The sequence below is a fragment of the Bos taurus genome, chromosome 3, assembly GCF_002263795.3.
Source record: "Bos taurus isolate L1 Dominette 01449 registration number 42190680 breed Hereford chromosome 3, ARS-UCD2.0, whole genome shotgun sequence".
Lineage (NCBI taxonomy): Eukaryota > Metazoa > Chordata > Mammalia > Artiodactyla > Bovidae > Bos > Bos taurus.
The window spans coordinates 25,318,509-25,335,034 of NC_037330.1; the positions used below are offsets into that span (position 1 = coordinate 25,318,509).

The following is a 16,526-nucleotide window of genomic DNA, read 5'->3' on the forward strand; positions in this document are numbered from 1 at the left end:
CTATCTAACCATCAAATTAGTGAGCTCAAGAGAACATATATATATATATATATATATATAAAGAAAACAAAAAATGTGGAGGACAGAACCTGGAGAGGACAACATTTTTAAAAGTTGGGGTGTGAGCATCTAGAAAGAAATCGCTGGTAAGTTAAGGACTGAGAAAAGGCGACTCGGTCTCATTATTAACAGGTTTAGAGAAAGAATAAGATAGAAATGAAGAAAAAATGATTCAGTTTTGGTTTGATAGAATGTTGACAGGACCACCTGATGCGAAGAGCCGACTCTTTAGAAAAGACCCTGATGCAGGGAAAGACTGAAGGCAAAGGAGAAGGGGGCAGCAGAGGATGAGATGGTTAGATAGCATCACTGACTCAATGGACATGAGTTTGAGCAAACTCTAGGAGATGGTGATGGACAGGGAGGCCTAGGTGCTGCAGTCCATGGGGTCTCAAAAGAGTCAGACACGTTTGAGCGACTAAACAGCAACAATAAAAGGGCTGAGTAGGGCATCTAATACTGTAACAGGTGAATGGGAAGGCATTTTTGCTAGACCATTCTGGTCAGAGAGAGAGGCCTCAGAAAACAGAAAGAATATACTGGATAAGGGAGAATTGTCTGGAGTCAGCATCTTCTATGGCCAGCCACTGTTTACTGGCAATAAAGCAGTAAATAAAAGAAAACTCTTGCTGTTGTGTGGAGCTTTCATTCTATTGGATGGGGCAGGGACAGAGGGGGAGGATATACAATAAACAGGAAGCATCACAAAATGTCTAAAATAGTTGCTGTGGAGGAAAGCAAAATCAAGGAGGAGTTGTTAGATAGGGTGGCCTGGGCAGGCCTTACTGATAAGGTGCCATTGAGTACAGGCCTGAATGAATGGAGGAGTGATCCATTACAAAAATAAAACTTAGACTGATTTTTCTTCACACATAAGTAATTTCTCATTTATTATTATTTATTAATAATCTTTCTGTTATTTTCTTTAGGCACTGTAAGGAGATTCCTTGAAATTCATGGAGAGACTCTTGAAAAAGTAGTATTTGCTGTCTCTGAACTAGAAGAGGTATTTTGCTAATTATCTTGCATTGTTTTGAGTCTTATTTTTACTTGTGTTTGCCTTTGTGTCTTCATTATCTGTTAACTGAATTGCCAACAGGCAAATCCTCATTATCTGTACATATATTTGGCAGTGGGGCTTACCATCATTGCGATGAAAGACTATATTAGAGACTAAAAGCAACTCAAGATGAAGCATTTTGTTCATATTTTTCACTGGTAAATTGTTATCACATAGTGAAACCTTACAAGGCATAGCTGCTCTGACACAGCTCTCAAGACATCTCAAGGCATTACCTTATGATGAAGCACTGGGCCCTTGGGCAACAGAGTTGGGAAACAGCCTCTGCTGGAAAAACCGTGGTGTCTACCTGACCCGGAAACAGGTGACAGCCTAGCCTAGTGGCGAGTATTGAGTAAGTTATGAGGTTTGTGTTTCATTGTATGTGATGAGGTTTATTATATTTCAAGTTAATTTAGAGCCGTTTTAGGAAATTAGCTCTTTTTAAAATCTTACTAAGCTTTGTTCAGCTGTAGTGTTCTCTGTCCCATTCAGCTTGTATGATTTCTGAATTTTGTGTCCTTGGGCAAGTTATTTAACCTCTCTGTGCTTGGATAAAATATGAATACTGACAGTACTTATATCACAGGAGTTTTGTAATTAATGAATTAGTACGTGTGAAATATCCAGAGTATATATAGGTACGTATATGAGATATAAACCGTCTTGAATTTGCTGAAGACAGACACATTCACCATGTTTGCTGTGTCTCTCCTTGTTTTACCTGGTTTACCTATTCATTCATTCTCTCAGTGACCTTTTATTGAATGTCTGGCATATATCAGGTTTACTCCACTGGGTTCTGGGACTACACCAGTGAGTGAGTCACAGTCTTTATCCCCAAGGAACTCACTGTCTATTGGTGGGGACAGAGAAGTCAGATAAGTTACAATAATTGTGATAAGTGCACTAGTGGAAGCATGGGAAGGATGAGGGCACACAGCTCCAGTCTGGCGTGGGGTTAGGAAATACTTCCTGTAGGAAGTGATGTGAGGTGAAATCATTGTAAAAAATAACTACGATTTTCCAGAGAAAGGGCAAATCATGGGAGTCATACAAGCATAAGTACAAGCACACATGTAAGAAATAGCAGGAAGAGTGTAGTGTATTGCATAAAATGTGAGGCTGCTGTTGCTGCTGCTAAGTCGCTTCAGTCGTGTCCGACTCTGTGCGACCCCATAGACGGCAGCCCACCAGGCTCCCCTGTCCCTGGGATTCTCCAGGCAAGAACACTGGAGTGGGTTGCCATTTCCTTCTCCAATGCATGAAAGTGAAAGTGAAGTCATTCAGTCATGTTGGACTCTTCACAGCCCCATGCATGTAGCCTACCAGGCTCCTCCGTCCATGGGATTTTCCAGGCAAGAGTACTGGAGTGGGTTGCCATTGCCTTCTCCAAAATGTGAGGCTAGGAGTGGCAAAATGACAATCTGGCCGTTCCTTGGAAAGTCAAACAGAGATTCCACTCTTAGGTATATGCAGAATAAAATTGAAAACATGAGTAAGTATTAGTTGCTTAGTCATGTCCACATCTTTGCGACCCCTTGGACTTCACCCGCCAGGCTCGGTGTCCATGGGAATTCACAGGCAAGAATACTGGAGTGGGTTGCATTTCCTTCTCCAGGGGATCTTCCCCACCAGGGATCGAACCTGGGTCTCCCACATTGCAGGCAAAGTCTTTACTGTCTGAGCCACCAGGGAAGCCCATTGGAAACATACGTCTACACAAAAACTTGCACACAAATATTCACATCAGCAATATTCATAGTAACCAAAAAGTGGAAACAACCTAAATGTCATTAATGGATAGGTGGATGCGGTATACACAAACAGTGGAATGTCACTAGCCTATTAAAAAGTATGGAGTGATGGCATATCCTGCAGCATGGGTGAACCTTAGAAACATATGCCGCATGAAAGAAACTGGACACAAAAAACCATATACCATATTCCATTTTAATGGAATGAATATTCTGAAATAGGCAAATCCATACAACAGACAGGTTAGTGGTTGCCAGGGGCTGGGGGAGGGAGGGATGGAGAATAACCTAGCTAATGAATTTAGATTTCCTCTTTGAGATGATGAAATGTTCTGGAATTAATTGTGATGATTCCACAACTTCATGAATATACTAAAGCCCAGTGAATCGTATACTTTAAAATGTGAATTTTATGATATGTGAATTGTATTTCAATTTTTTTAAAAGGCTACAAAGATGGTGTCTCCAGTCTTCTTTTTTTTTTAATTCTTTTTTTAAATTGAGGTACAATTTTTTTAAATTGACTTACAATCCAGTCTTTGTATATGCCTCATGAAATGAAAGTGAAAGGCACTCAGCCGTGTCCAACTGTTTGCGACCCCATAGACTACACAGTCCATGGAATTCTCCAGGCCAGAATACTACAGTGGGTAGCCTTTCCCTTCTCCAGGGGATCTTCCCAACCCAGGTATTGAACCCAGGTCTCCCACACTGCAGGCAGATTCTTGACCAGCTGAGCCTATATGCCTCATATATATATTTATATGCATGAAAGATGATGCAGTGTTGTGGGTGACACAGTAAGGAGACTGATGGATAATTTATTCAGTGATTTCACTGTCCTTCTAGATAGTTCCATCATTCTTTTGGTTTCTTAGTGTTCTGTTTTAGTTTGTTATAGTTGGTAATAATTGATGAGTAACGATAAAATGACTCTAGGATGATGAAAAAAACCAAAATGCTTCACATCAGATCAGATCAGTTGCTCAGTCGTGTCTGACTCTTTGCGACCCCATGAATCGCAGCACGCCAGGCCTCCCTGTCCATCACCAACTCCCGGAGTTCACTCAGACTCACATCCATCGAGTCGGTGATGCCATCCAGCCATCCCATCCTCTGTCGTCCCCTTCTCCTCCTGCCCCCAAACCCTCCCAGCATCAGAGTCTTTTCCAATGAGTCAACTCTTCGCATGAGGTGGCCAAAGTACTGGAGTTTCAGCTTTAGCATCATTCCCTCCAAAGCTTCAAGACTGAGGAAAAATAAGAGCACTAAGTATCCATAATATATCATGGATTTAGAATGAGTCCAGTGGACCAACCTGTATGGAAGTTATAAGATACAGTGAATTTTATTCTAATTTTTTTTAAAGTAAGATATCTCTTTATTGTTTGGGAAACCTCTAAGAGAGAATAAAAGTCAGGAAATAGCAATCTTTTCAGAGAGAACTGTTTAAAAACAAAACTGTCAGATATTAAATCTAGGTCACATGGACCCTGATGGCACACTGAGGATTAAGGAAGTAGCGTCTGTGTCTGAGCTGAATCTTGAAAGACAGATATCATTAATGAGGTGAAGAAGGGGCTGGGGATAGGGGTCACAGGACATATCCATTCCAGCTTCAGTGACCTGGAGCTGTCAGGATCAGGACTCATGGGTCTTCTTGAGTGACTAACGAATCCTGGTCTTTGACACAGAAACTGACTGAGGGGCCCAGGCAGCATCCAGTCTGAGCTTAGGCATGGCGCGGCCTTAGTTCATGATGGAGGCTCTTCACAGTCTGTGGAGTGGCGTGAGCGCTGCTGATGCCTGTTTCATCACTCCGGTATTTTTCACAGAACGTTTGGCTTTTCTTACACAGGCTACTTACCAAAAGCTGCTACCTCTGTACTTCCCAAGGTCACTGAAGGAGGAGAGCCGCTCGTTGCCATGCCTACCTGCAGATATTGGCAATGCAGAAGGGGAGCCTGTGGTACCTGAACGGCAGATTAGAATAAGTGAAAAACCTGGCGCCCCAGAGGGTGAGTTCTCTCCTTTTCTTACCTTCCCTCTTCAGGAAGCAGCGGCTCTGGTAAGCATCAGCCACCAAGACGTAGCAAGTTCAGCCTGTTCTCTAGGAAGCTTTTAGTGTGACACCAAGATCAAGACCAACATCAGTGCTTTTAGAGTCTTATTCTTGTTAAGATTTACTCTTTAAATTATGTATGTGATGTGAAGTCTGCGTTAGGCAGTAGAGATTCAGAGGTGGGTATGACACCATTTGTACCCTTGTGAAGTTTATGGTTTCACACAGGACACTGTTGAGGAAACAGTATATTATTAAAATTTTCAGCAGATTCAACTGTGTCCTCTGAAAGCCATACCTAAAACAGGAATGCTGTAACCACGTGTTTTGCTTCTTTAGGTTACATACCAATGGAGATTGAAGTGTTAGTAGAGCAGGGCAGGATGGGAGCCCCTCTGAGCCGTTCTGTGTGACAGCTTGCACTGATCTTCACTGATATATGTTCAAGATCATAGTTGGAGACATGCCTCACAAGCGTCATTGCTGAGGCCCGATCTCAAAATTAAGCGATTTAAGAATTACTGTGAGATTTCTACTGTGAACACTTTTAAATGAGCATCAAGTTAAAATCTATTGAAGGCTACTCATCTCTTTTTTGTTACCAGTACACAGATTTAAATCAAATGGAAGGAATAATAAATGATAATAAATGATTTAGCATCAGAAAATGTCTGATAACCAAGCTTTGCTGGAGGAGTACTTTAGAGAGACTCCAATAGAGTACAGGCTTGAAGTATGCCCAGCCTCATTCAGAAATCCTCAGAATTGTGACTGCCATGATAGAATATCATTTTTCTTAAATGCACAAAATGCATTTTGTATGACAATGGGCAGTGAAGAGCAAAACCAGTTGAGGTGTCAGTGCTGGGTGGTCATTAGCCACAAGGGTCCCTTCTGTCCACCATCCTCAAACACTGCTTGACTTCCACCTGTATCTCAAAAAATATTGTCACTTGATAGGCTGTAGTTTTCATAAATATTTTCAGGTAGAACATTGAATCTGTTAAAGGAGATGTAAAATCAGCTTGAGGGATTGAAAGAAGATTCATTTAGTGGTATTTTTTAATAAAAGCAAACTCTGAAAATCTTGCCTATCACACTTTGAGGAACAGTGGTACAAATGTGAAGAAGTCCCAACTGAACAGCTCAGATGGTGGCATTGCCTTGGGAAGCCCGCCATCGTCCATGGATTCTGTTTGTTTGCTTTTCTTTCTTGAAAAAAAAACTTTTGTCTTGGGTTTTTTTTTCCCCCTCAAAAAGATCTGGTGAGGCAGTGGGGAACACATTAAGAGGTGATCCATTCCCAAAGGATTGGCTGCTAGCAAAACATAAAATAATCATATGGATAAATAGCCATAAGCTATTGATAGCTTTTTTGTTACAGATAACCAGGAAGAAGAGGACGAAGGCTTGGGAGTTGATCTCTCTTTCATTGGCTCTCATGCTTTTGCCCGAATGGAAGGAGATATTGACAAGCAAAGAAGACTGATCCTTCAAGGGCAGTTATCAGAGGCAGCTCTACAGAAGCAGCATCAGAGAAAGTAAGACAAACCCTTTGACAGACACATAAGGACTAGAGAAACAAGATAGGGGCTACCTCTACTAAATGGTCTACATATAATGTGGTCTCCTTTATTCTTCCTGACAATCCAGTAAGGAAGATACTGTCCCCACTTAGTAGATGCAGAAATTCAAAGTTAATTTGTCACAGATAATATGTGATGAAGTCAGCGTTCAGATGCACCTCTGATTTCAGAGCTTCTGCACTTTGTTGCAGTTATAGTACCTATAAAATTAGATTATATTCTAACAGCAGAAAGTACGGAAAAGGGGAAGCCGAATTACAAAGTTTTTGTTTAACATTACTATATTTGTAATTAAAGCATAGTCTATGGTTGTCGTATTAATGGTTAAAGAGTTTTATTTCCCCCTGATTTATCCCAAGGACTTTGTGAAGTCATTCCATTTCTTTTACATGTTTTCTGAAACAATTCTGAATAAACCCTTTTTGACACATAAAGAAAAGCACCTTTGTTATTTCTGGGTAAGTTTGTCCAAGTACTAACAGATTACCCTTGGAAAACTAGCTGCTTTTCAAAAAATTTTAAAGGAAAGGAAAAATCATAAACCCTAATTGGTTAATATTCACTATCTTTTAGGGTTGATTGAGAGGGTACCATCTCTTAGGGTTGTTGTGAGTGTTAAATAAGATAGTGTAATGGACTTAGCACAGTACCTGGTAATTCTAGCAAGCTCTTAAAATTGGCCACTGCTGTTGTCTTTAATTCTGAGCAAATTTTGACCTATTATATACCTTTGAGCTTGGGTACTTGCCACCCCTTTTGACTGGATTACTCTTGTCCTTCAATTCGTTCTCCAGGTTTCAGCTCAGACTTGATTGCCTCCAGAAACTTAGCTCCCTGGAGATAAGTTGGAGTAGATGGAACAGAAGTCTTGTCTCCCCCATACACTTTTTTCTTTACACCCTATACTTAACCAACAAAAGCATAGCCTAGCATTTATTACACTATACTGTAATGATGTGCGGTTGTCAGTCTCCATATATAAAGTGGAAGTTGTACTAGATAATCTCCGAGTCCCTTATAGAATTAGAATTTTGTTTTTCCTGAGTTCCTGCTCTTCCCTTTATTATTTTCATAAAGAAAAGCAAATTAGCCACTAGGGGGCATCAATAAACAGCTTTTCCAAAGGCATGCACCATCAAATGATAGCTTCAGTGGTTTCTGAACTTGACCATGCGTAAGAATCATCTGGCAAACATTTTTCTTTAAATACAGTGACTGGGCTCTGCCTCACATGTCTGGGACTTTGGCCTTTATATATATTTTGAAACTTTCATATTATGATTCATGCACTGCTAGATTTGGATACCTTTGTTTGGACTAGAGCTGTAGTTCTCAAACTGTTTGGTCTCAGGTCCTCTTTGCATGCTTAAAAATTATTGAGGACCCCAAAGAGCTTTTATCTTTACAGCTTGTACCCACTGATATTTATTATATGATAAATTACTTGTTCGGGCTTCCCTAGTTGCTCAGTGATAAAGAATCCACTTCCCAGTGCAGGAGATGTGGGTTCAATCCCTAGGTCAAGAAGATCCTTTGGAGAAGGAAATGGCAACCCACTCCAGTATTCTTGCCTCGGAAATCCTATAGACAGAGAGGAACCTAGAGGGCTGCAGTGCATGGGGTCTCAAAGAGTCAGACAGAACTTAGCAAATAAACGATAACAACAGAATTATTTGTTAATTCACTTGGAAAATAACCCATTATGTTTTTACGGAAAAAAAAAAAAAAACTTTTTTAAGTTAGTAAGAAATGCATCATTCTACATTTTTGCAAATATTTTAATGTTTGATTTAATAGAAAACAGCTGGATTCTAATATCTGCATACAGACTGTTGCAATATGTTGTTTTGTGTGAAGTATATGAAGAAAATCTGACCTCACTAGATACATAATTGGAAAAAGGAGTATTTTACTAGCCTTTTAAAATAGGGATATTCTTTGATATTACACCATAACTCAATCAATGGTACTTTAATAATGTTTGGTTGTAATATGGAATTTCAGACTATATCTATGAATTTTGTATTGTTATATTAGAATGTGTTGTTTTATCCTGCACTTTGAGTAGATTTTGTAATAGGAGTTGATAGTATGAATTTATAACATGGTGCTTTGGCTCACTGAATTAATCAATTGTTCCAAATATTGACACATTATATTACGCAATATCAAAATACTGTATTTGTTAGTGTTACCACTGCTGTCATCAGAAAAGTCCTCAAGTGTTAGGAATGGTTACCTTCTGGTGATGGATATAAATTTGCCAGCATTTTATTTTTATATATATATGTATATATATATATATGTATGTATGTATGTATGTATATAAAAGTTCAAGTTTTATCACTGGTAACAAATACTGTTGGTTGTTTTTCTCGATATGACAGGGTCACTTTATTCATTTTTGAGAAAATATCTGCCAAAAACTCATATTGAATAATCACAGTTTGCCCGTCATTAGTTGAAGAAAAATGGTGTTTCATGAAAAAAAGCAGTTAGTTCAGTTAGCAGGTCAGACACTTAGTTCTTTACTTCAGGACAGCTTTAGGCTTCAGTCTGCAAAAATGCTTTGTGTGTTCTGCCCATTTTGTGACACATTTAATATTAAAAAAATGTATTCCCAAGGGTTGATGTAATAAAATTAATAACTTTTTCTTCCTCATAGAAGACATTCTTAAATGAAACTGGCTTTTTTTTCCCCCCCGAGTCTTTTGACAGTTAAAAACACAATAACTACTAGTATGATCTGGTGCTTCTACCTGTATTCATGCTAATGCAGCAGTTTGTTTTGTACCATCAGTGCAGATGTCAACACAGTAAAAAAAAAAAAATGATGTTTTGCTCTTATCATGAAGATAGTTTGACCTTGCAGAGCCCCTGAAAATGTCTTCAGACTGTGGCCCACACTTTGAGAACCACTGGTCTGGGTCTCCTAGCAGTACTTTATAGTTGAAAGGAGTTTTGGTAATTACCTGATGTGGTTTTCTGAAATGTAGTATGGCATTAGAATCACCAAGGGTACTTTCTAAAATTTCACAGGCCCCACACCAAACTTCTTGAATCAGAACCTCTGTGGGAAGGGCTCAGGGTCCATCCTTCTAAGGTTTCTTAAATGATTTCTTAGACTATTCTGTGCCTGATCTGGTCTGGCCCCTTTAACTTAGAAGGGTAGAAGGGTAAATTGACCACCAAGAGTGACTTCACCATGGTGAAAACTAACTGAGGATGAGCTACACTGAAGCTGATCTCCCTTCTCTGCTACCATCTCCAGCCACCTACAGAGACCAGATTCAGAGAAGCTGGGAAAGGACCAGACATGTTCTGTATGCACGTGCAGAGAATTACGTTGTTATCACCTTTCTCAAATCAATCACCCTAGTCTGTCTCTCTCTCTCTCTCTCTCTCTCACACACACACACACACACACACACACACACACACCTTTTTCATTTCTCTGTGGGTAATACAGATAAACTGGCATTTGTTTATGTCTGGACTAGATACTTGCCTGTCTTGTGTCTCTCTTTTTAGTGGGGGGATTTGTGAATGACTTGTTCAAGCCAGTATTATTAAAATAAATCTGTATTCACTGAGCCCATGCTTTCTGGAAAGGGGTCCTCAGCAAAGGGGTAGGTTAGAAAGGACTATGAATGCAGCATGTAAAGCATTGCCCTTGTTGGTAGAAAGTGATGATCTTGAGATTCAAATCAGTCTCAGAGTTGACAGTTTCTGTTCAGTTCAGGAAGCATTGGATATTTACTCTATTCACGGTACTATTCTAGAACTGAAATAGACAGGTAAAGAAGGTAATCCCTTTAGAAATCCATGAGTGAGCCACACTACCGTAAGACGTCAGGGTGTGTTACGTATGGTGCTCTGGTTGTTGTGGACGTCTAGTTAATACATAATAACACATCAACCTACAGGCTTGATGAAGAGTACCACCTCTGGTTCTTAAAGCCTGAACCAAGAAACAAAGGGCAGTCTTTAGTTCGGAATATCTTTTTGAAACCCTTCAGTTCTTGCTTCAGAAACAAAATTAATGGTCACATGGATAGGTTATAGGGTTAGTTCATTCCTTTTGTAGCATTGGCTTTTCTCTGTGTAATAATTCACTTTAACATCTAAAACAATTAGATAAGTTGTCTAATTCTTGATTATTATTTCCAGTTATTCCACCCAATTGTGACACTAATCTGGGTGTATCATAAGATAGGAGTTGGCTTCCTTACAAAAATTAGCAAGCAATCTAGATACTCTTTTACAAAGATCCAGCTTTTAAAACTCTTAAATTGTTTTTCAAGTACTTTTTTCTTTTTCTTTTTTCCTTGATTGGCTTAAGATCCAGTTGCCTGTAACTCTTAGGTCATTTCTCACAGTAAAAACGTTATCTCATTCATTATTAAATATTTATTGAACCCTTACTGTTGTGCCAAGCTACAAATACAACAAAGTGACATGCAAGGCAGATCTAGCCCCAGGCAGCATTGAGCTTAAGGTCTTGCAGAGAAAAAAAATGTTAAACTAATTACTGTATAAAGATGTATTTAAATTGTAGGATACAGTAAGAGTATATATAACAAGGATTTTAACTAAGTCCGGTGTGGGACAGCTGCATGAATCATGTCCGACTCTTTGCAACTCCATGGACTGTAGCCTGCCAGGCTCCCCTGTCCGTGGAATTCTCCAGACAAGAATACTGGAGTGGGTAGCTGTTATTCAGGGGTTCTTCCCAACCCAGGGACCGAACCCAGGTCTCCCACATTGCAGGCGGGTTCTTTATTGTCTGAGCCACCAGGGAAGCTCAAGAGTACTGGATTGGGTAGCCTATTCCCTTCCCCAGGGGATCCTCCCAACCCAGGAGTCAAACTGGGGCCTCCTGCATTGCAGGAGGATTCTTTATCAGCTGAGCTACCAAGAAAGCCCATTAATATATGAAAATGTATTTAACTTACAGGATGCATTAAGAGTATATATAACAAGAGTTTTAACTAAGTCCAATGTGGGACAGCTGCATGAGGTCAGGAAAAGCTTCTGTTAATTTCAAACTGAAAATTTTCCCTGGGCTGTTGGTGGTATACCAATAAGTAGGTTAGTTAGTGGACTTTTAAGAGTAATTAAGCTTGGATTTTCTTCATTATTTAACTCTTGGTTGAGCATTTGGATGGTAATTTATTAACTAGAAGAAACAGCCTTGTGTTTGCTTTGTGAGGGCAACATCCAACCTTAGCTGACTGCAGTCTATTGAGAAACCATCTACTCAGTGTATCTGCCTGGAGAGCACAGTAGTGGGTACTTTTGTTGCCATTGTGATGTATTTTGTGTGACTGTTAACCAGTGATTATATTTTACCTATCAAAATAAAAAGCTTTTGAGGTTGGGGTGTTTTTTCTTGTTTGATTTTTAGCTTTTGTTTTAATTGTTGGATTAGGATGAAAGGCTCCATGTCTTCATTGAAATAAAAGGAAACTAGCAAAAAGTGAAGTGCAGTTTTCAAAAATATAATGGAAAGTTTAAAATATTCTTTGAATAGGTGGGGGAAGCAGGGATAATCAAAGCAAATTTACACAATCTGTAGAATGGAGGGGACAAATAGAATAAAGAAGAAACCAGATGAAGATGGCAGTTGTAAGTTGTTGCATTGGAATTCATCTCAAGGTTCTTAGAAAGTATAACAGTTGCCAGTGTCTCAGCAGTGATTCTGAACCTTTTTTAAATTGTAAAGCCTTTAAGAATCTGATGTAAGCTATAACCTTCTTCCATAATCATGTTCATAAAGATTTGCCTATCCTAGGGTCTCAAGTTGTTTATTGCAGATGAGGTTGAAAACATTTTTGAGTTTACATTATTTCACTTCATATTATGGGCTAAAATTAATTTTAGATGGGTTAAACTTAAGTTTTTAAAAAATTAAAATTCATAGGAGGAGTCATAGGCTAGTATTCCTCATACCAATAAGAAAAAACAGATTTCTTAAACAAAATATAAAAAGCACTGACTACAAAAGAAAAATTAATTTTGACTATATTAAAGATAAGAACTACAGAAAGTGGGGCAATTAAGCTTAAAGTAAGTGAAAGGCAAATTGCAGAATATGAGTATTCACAATACACACAACTGGCAAATGATTCAGCTCAGTCAGTTCAGTTCAGTCGCTCAGTCGTGTCCGACTCTTTGCGACCCCACGAATCGCAGCACGCCAGGTTACCTGTCCATCACCAACTCCCGGAGTTTACTCAAACTCATGTCCATTGAGTCAGTGGTGCCATCCAGCCATCTCATCCTCTGTCGTCCCCTTCTCCCACCCCCAATCCCTGCAAGCATCAGGGTCTTTTCCAATGAGTCAACTCTTTGCATGAGGTGGCCAAAGTATTAAGAGTTTCAGCTTCAACATCAGTCCTTCCAATGAACACCCAGGACTGATCTCCTTTAGGATGGACTGGTTGGATCTCCTTGCAGTCCAAGGGACTCTCAAGAGTCTTCTCCAACACCACAGTTCAAAAGCATCAATTCTTCGGCACTCAGCTTTCTTCACAGTCCAGCTCTCACATCCATACATGACCACAGGAAAAACCATAGCCTTGATTAGACGGACCTTTGTTGGCAAAGTAATGTCTCTGCTTTTTAATATGCTGTCTAGGTTGGTCATAACTTTCCTTCCAAGGAGTAAGCGTCTTTTAATTTCATGGCTGCAATCACCATCTGCAGTGATTTTGGAGCCCACAAAATTAAAGTCTGACACTGTTTCCCCATCTATTTCCCATGAAGTGATGGGACCAGATGCCATGATCTTAGTTTTCTGAAAGTTGAGCTTTAAGCCAACTTTTTCCCTCTTCTCTTTCACTTTCATCAAGAGGCTTTTGAGTTCCTCTTCACTTTCTACCATAAGGGTGGTGTCATCTGCATATCTGAGGTTATTGATATTTCTCCCAGAAATCTTGATTCCAGCTTGTGCTTCTTCCAGCCCAGCGTTTCTCATGATGTACTCTGCATAGAAGTTAAATAAGCAGGGTGACAATATACAACCTTGATGTACTCCTTTTCCTGTTTGGAACCAGTCTGTTGTTCCGTGTCCAGTTCTAACTGTTGCTTCCTGACCTGCATATAGGTTTCTCAAGAGGCAGGTCAGGTGGTCTGGTATTCCCATCTCTTTCAGAATTTTCCACAGTTTATTGTGATCCACACAGTCAAAGGCTTTGGCATAGTCAATAAAGCAGAAATAGATGTTTTTCTGGAACTCTCTTGCTTTTTCGATGGTCCAGCAGATGTTGGCAATTTGATCTCTGGTTCCTCTGCCTTTTCTAAAACCAGCTTGAACATCTGGAAGTTCACGGTTCACATATTGCTGAAGCCTGGCTTGGAGAATTTTGAGCATTATTTTACTAGCATGTGAGATGAGTGCAATTGTGAGGTAGTTTGAGCATTCTTTGGCATTGCCTTTCTTTGGGATTGGAATGAAAACTGACCTTTTCCAGTCCTGTGGCCACTGCTGAGTTTTCCAAATTTGCTAGCATATTGAGTGCAGCACTTACAGCATCATCTTTCAGGATTTGAAATAGCTCAACTGGAATTCCATCACCTCCACTACCTTTGTTCGTAGTGCTGCTTTCTAAGGCCCACTTGACTTCACATTCCAGGATGTCTGGCTCTAGGTGAGTGATCACACCATCGTGATTATCTGGGTTTGAAGTTCTTTTTTGTACGGTTCTTCTGTGTATTCTTGCCACCTCTTCTTAATATCTTCTGCTTCTGTTAGGTCCATACCATTTGTCCTTTGTTGAGCCCATCTTTGCATGAAATGTTCCCTTGGTATCTCTAATTTTCTTGAAGAGATCGCTAGTCTTTCCCATTCTGTTGTTTTCCTCTATTTCTTTGCATTGATCTCTGAGGAAGGCTTTCTTACCTCTCCTTGCTATTCTTTGGAACTGTGCATTCAGATGCTTATATCTTTCTTTTTCTCCTTTGCTTTTCACTTCTCTTCTTTTCACAGCTATTTGTAAGGCCTCCTCAAACAGCGATTTTTCTTTTTTGCATTTCTTTTCCATGCGGATGGTCTTGATCCCTGTCTCCTGTACAGTGTCACGAACCTTTGTATTTTTGATCTAATGCAAATGATTAAATCAAAAATATATAAAGAACTCCTACAAACAAGTGAGAAAAGAACAAACAACCCAATAGATAAATGAACAAACAGTATGAACAGGCATCTCACAGAAAAAGAAAAAAGCCAGGAAATATGAACAGGATCTCAGCATCATTAACAACCAGGGAAATGAAATACAATTTCAAACCCAGTTGATTGACAATTAAAATATTTGCTCAGATCAAGTGTTGAAGAGGACATGGATTCTTAGAACCTCCTGTTCATTGCTTGCAGAAGTATAAACCAGTACAAAATGTGGAAAACAGTTTAGACCTTGAAACCAAACATACCCTGTATGTTCCACTTCCATTCCTAGGAGTGTCCCCAAGAGAAATCAAACACACATATACCAGGAGATATGTAAAGTAAGTTGATTGTAGCACGTTCACTGTAGCAATAACCTGGGAATAGCCTGAATACCTGTCAGTAGGAGAGTGGATGAAAACTACAGTGTTCATGTAGTGTGAGTACATTATGGGTAATAGTCAAAGAGAATGAACAGCATTGATACCCAACATTAGAGAGGAATTTTAGCAGTAAGTCCAAAAACTAGACCCCAAAAATTTTGTGATAAGCTTTTGTCTTTTTTGAATAGTTAAAAACAGCCAAAAAGCTTTTTAGGAATATGTGTAGATGAATTAAAATGATATAAAAAGGAAAACTAGAAAATGAGGAACCTGAGATTCCAGATGATGAGTGAGGAGAGGCAGAAGCTAGAATTGGAGCAAAGTGACCATGGTGATTAGATGGAGGTTTGTGATGGTGCTAACTTCTGTTTTGGGTAGATTTTGGAATGCTTATTACATCATTAAAAATAACTAACTAGATAACTACTTTTTAAAAGAGAACCATGCATGTACCAGTCATGAGAATGTTTTGAAGCAAGGTGATTAGTTCTATTCTGTGCATCTGAGTTCCAGTTGAAATTTTTTTTTTTCTTTAGAGTTCATTGAATATGTAGTGACTGAGTGTAGGAACAACCCTAGGGACTTCCTGCAAATATAGAGACAATGAAGACATAGTCCCTATCTCGAGGTCTAGCAGAATGGACACAAATACTGCAGTGAGTGGGGAAAGAAGCCTTGTGCTGATCTTTGTGATACGAAGCGGGAAGCAGTTCTACCACAGTTCTGGAACTTGCTTCCACCCGCTCCTCACTCTAGCCCGGACCCCTACTCCCACAGTCCCCCTCTTAGAGACATACTTGATTGATAAGGCATTTAGATGTCTGCTAGATTGCTTGTCTCATACTGAATTATGACAGTGTTAGTTGTCTTTGTAATATGTCTGTCTCATATGTTCAGCCTGAAACTCTGAATCCAAGGGCCTTTTACTCTTCTCAGGGCTCCAAAATACCCGAATAATACTTATGTTTATTATTTCATTCAACAAAGATTTGAATCCCTAATATGATGCAGGCATTGCATTTTTGCAATAAGTCTTTGAAAAATGAGGTAATGAATACACAGAGTATAGAAATGAACAGATATTTACTGAATTCCTGTTGCATGTTTGTGGTATAACCTGTGGTGCTCATAAGACACTTAAGATATACTGTTCTCTTTAGTCTTGATATGGAGATGGTTTAATCGTAAAACAGTTAGAAAGCAGTACAGTTGGGGGATTAGTGTAAATAACCTGGGAAATAGCTCCATGTGAAAATACGGAATTGAACGTATGAATAGGGAGAACTAAAATAAACGTAGATCTTTTCTTGACTTGCACATTGTATCTTAAACTAACATTAAAAGCTGTTGACTTTAAATTCAGTTAGCACAGGTGGGTATGTTTCTAAATTTAAAAAGGCAGACTATAGAGCTGTGTAATACTAAGTGTTTTTTTTTTTTTTTTTTTGGTT

The 16,526-nt window shown here is 39.2% G+C and overlaps 1 protein-coding gene across 2 annotated transcripts in view; it reads left to right on the forward strand.

The window, feature by feature from the left end:
• Positions 1-16,526, forward strand: part of GDAP2 (ganglioside induced differentiation associated protein 2) — a 68,101-nt gene that overhangs the window by 29,093 nt on the left and 22,482 nt on the right. For both annotated transcript variants that reach the window (NM_001046013.2, XM_059883072.1), the window contains 3 exon segments: positions 990-1,066; positions 4,736-4,895; positions 6,324-6,480. In NM_001046013.2, coding sequence (NP_001039478.1) covers positions 990-1,066; positions 4,736-4,895; positions 6,324-6,480 — 394 coding nt within the window.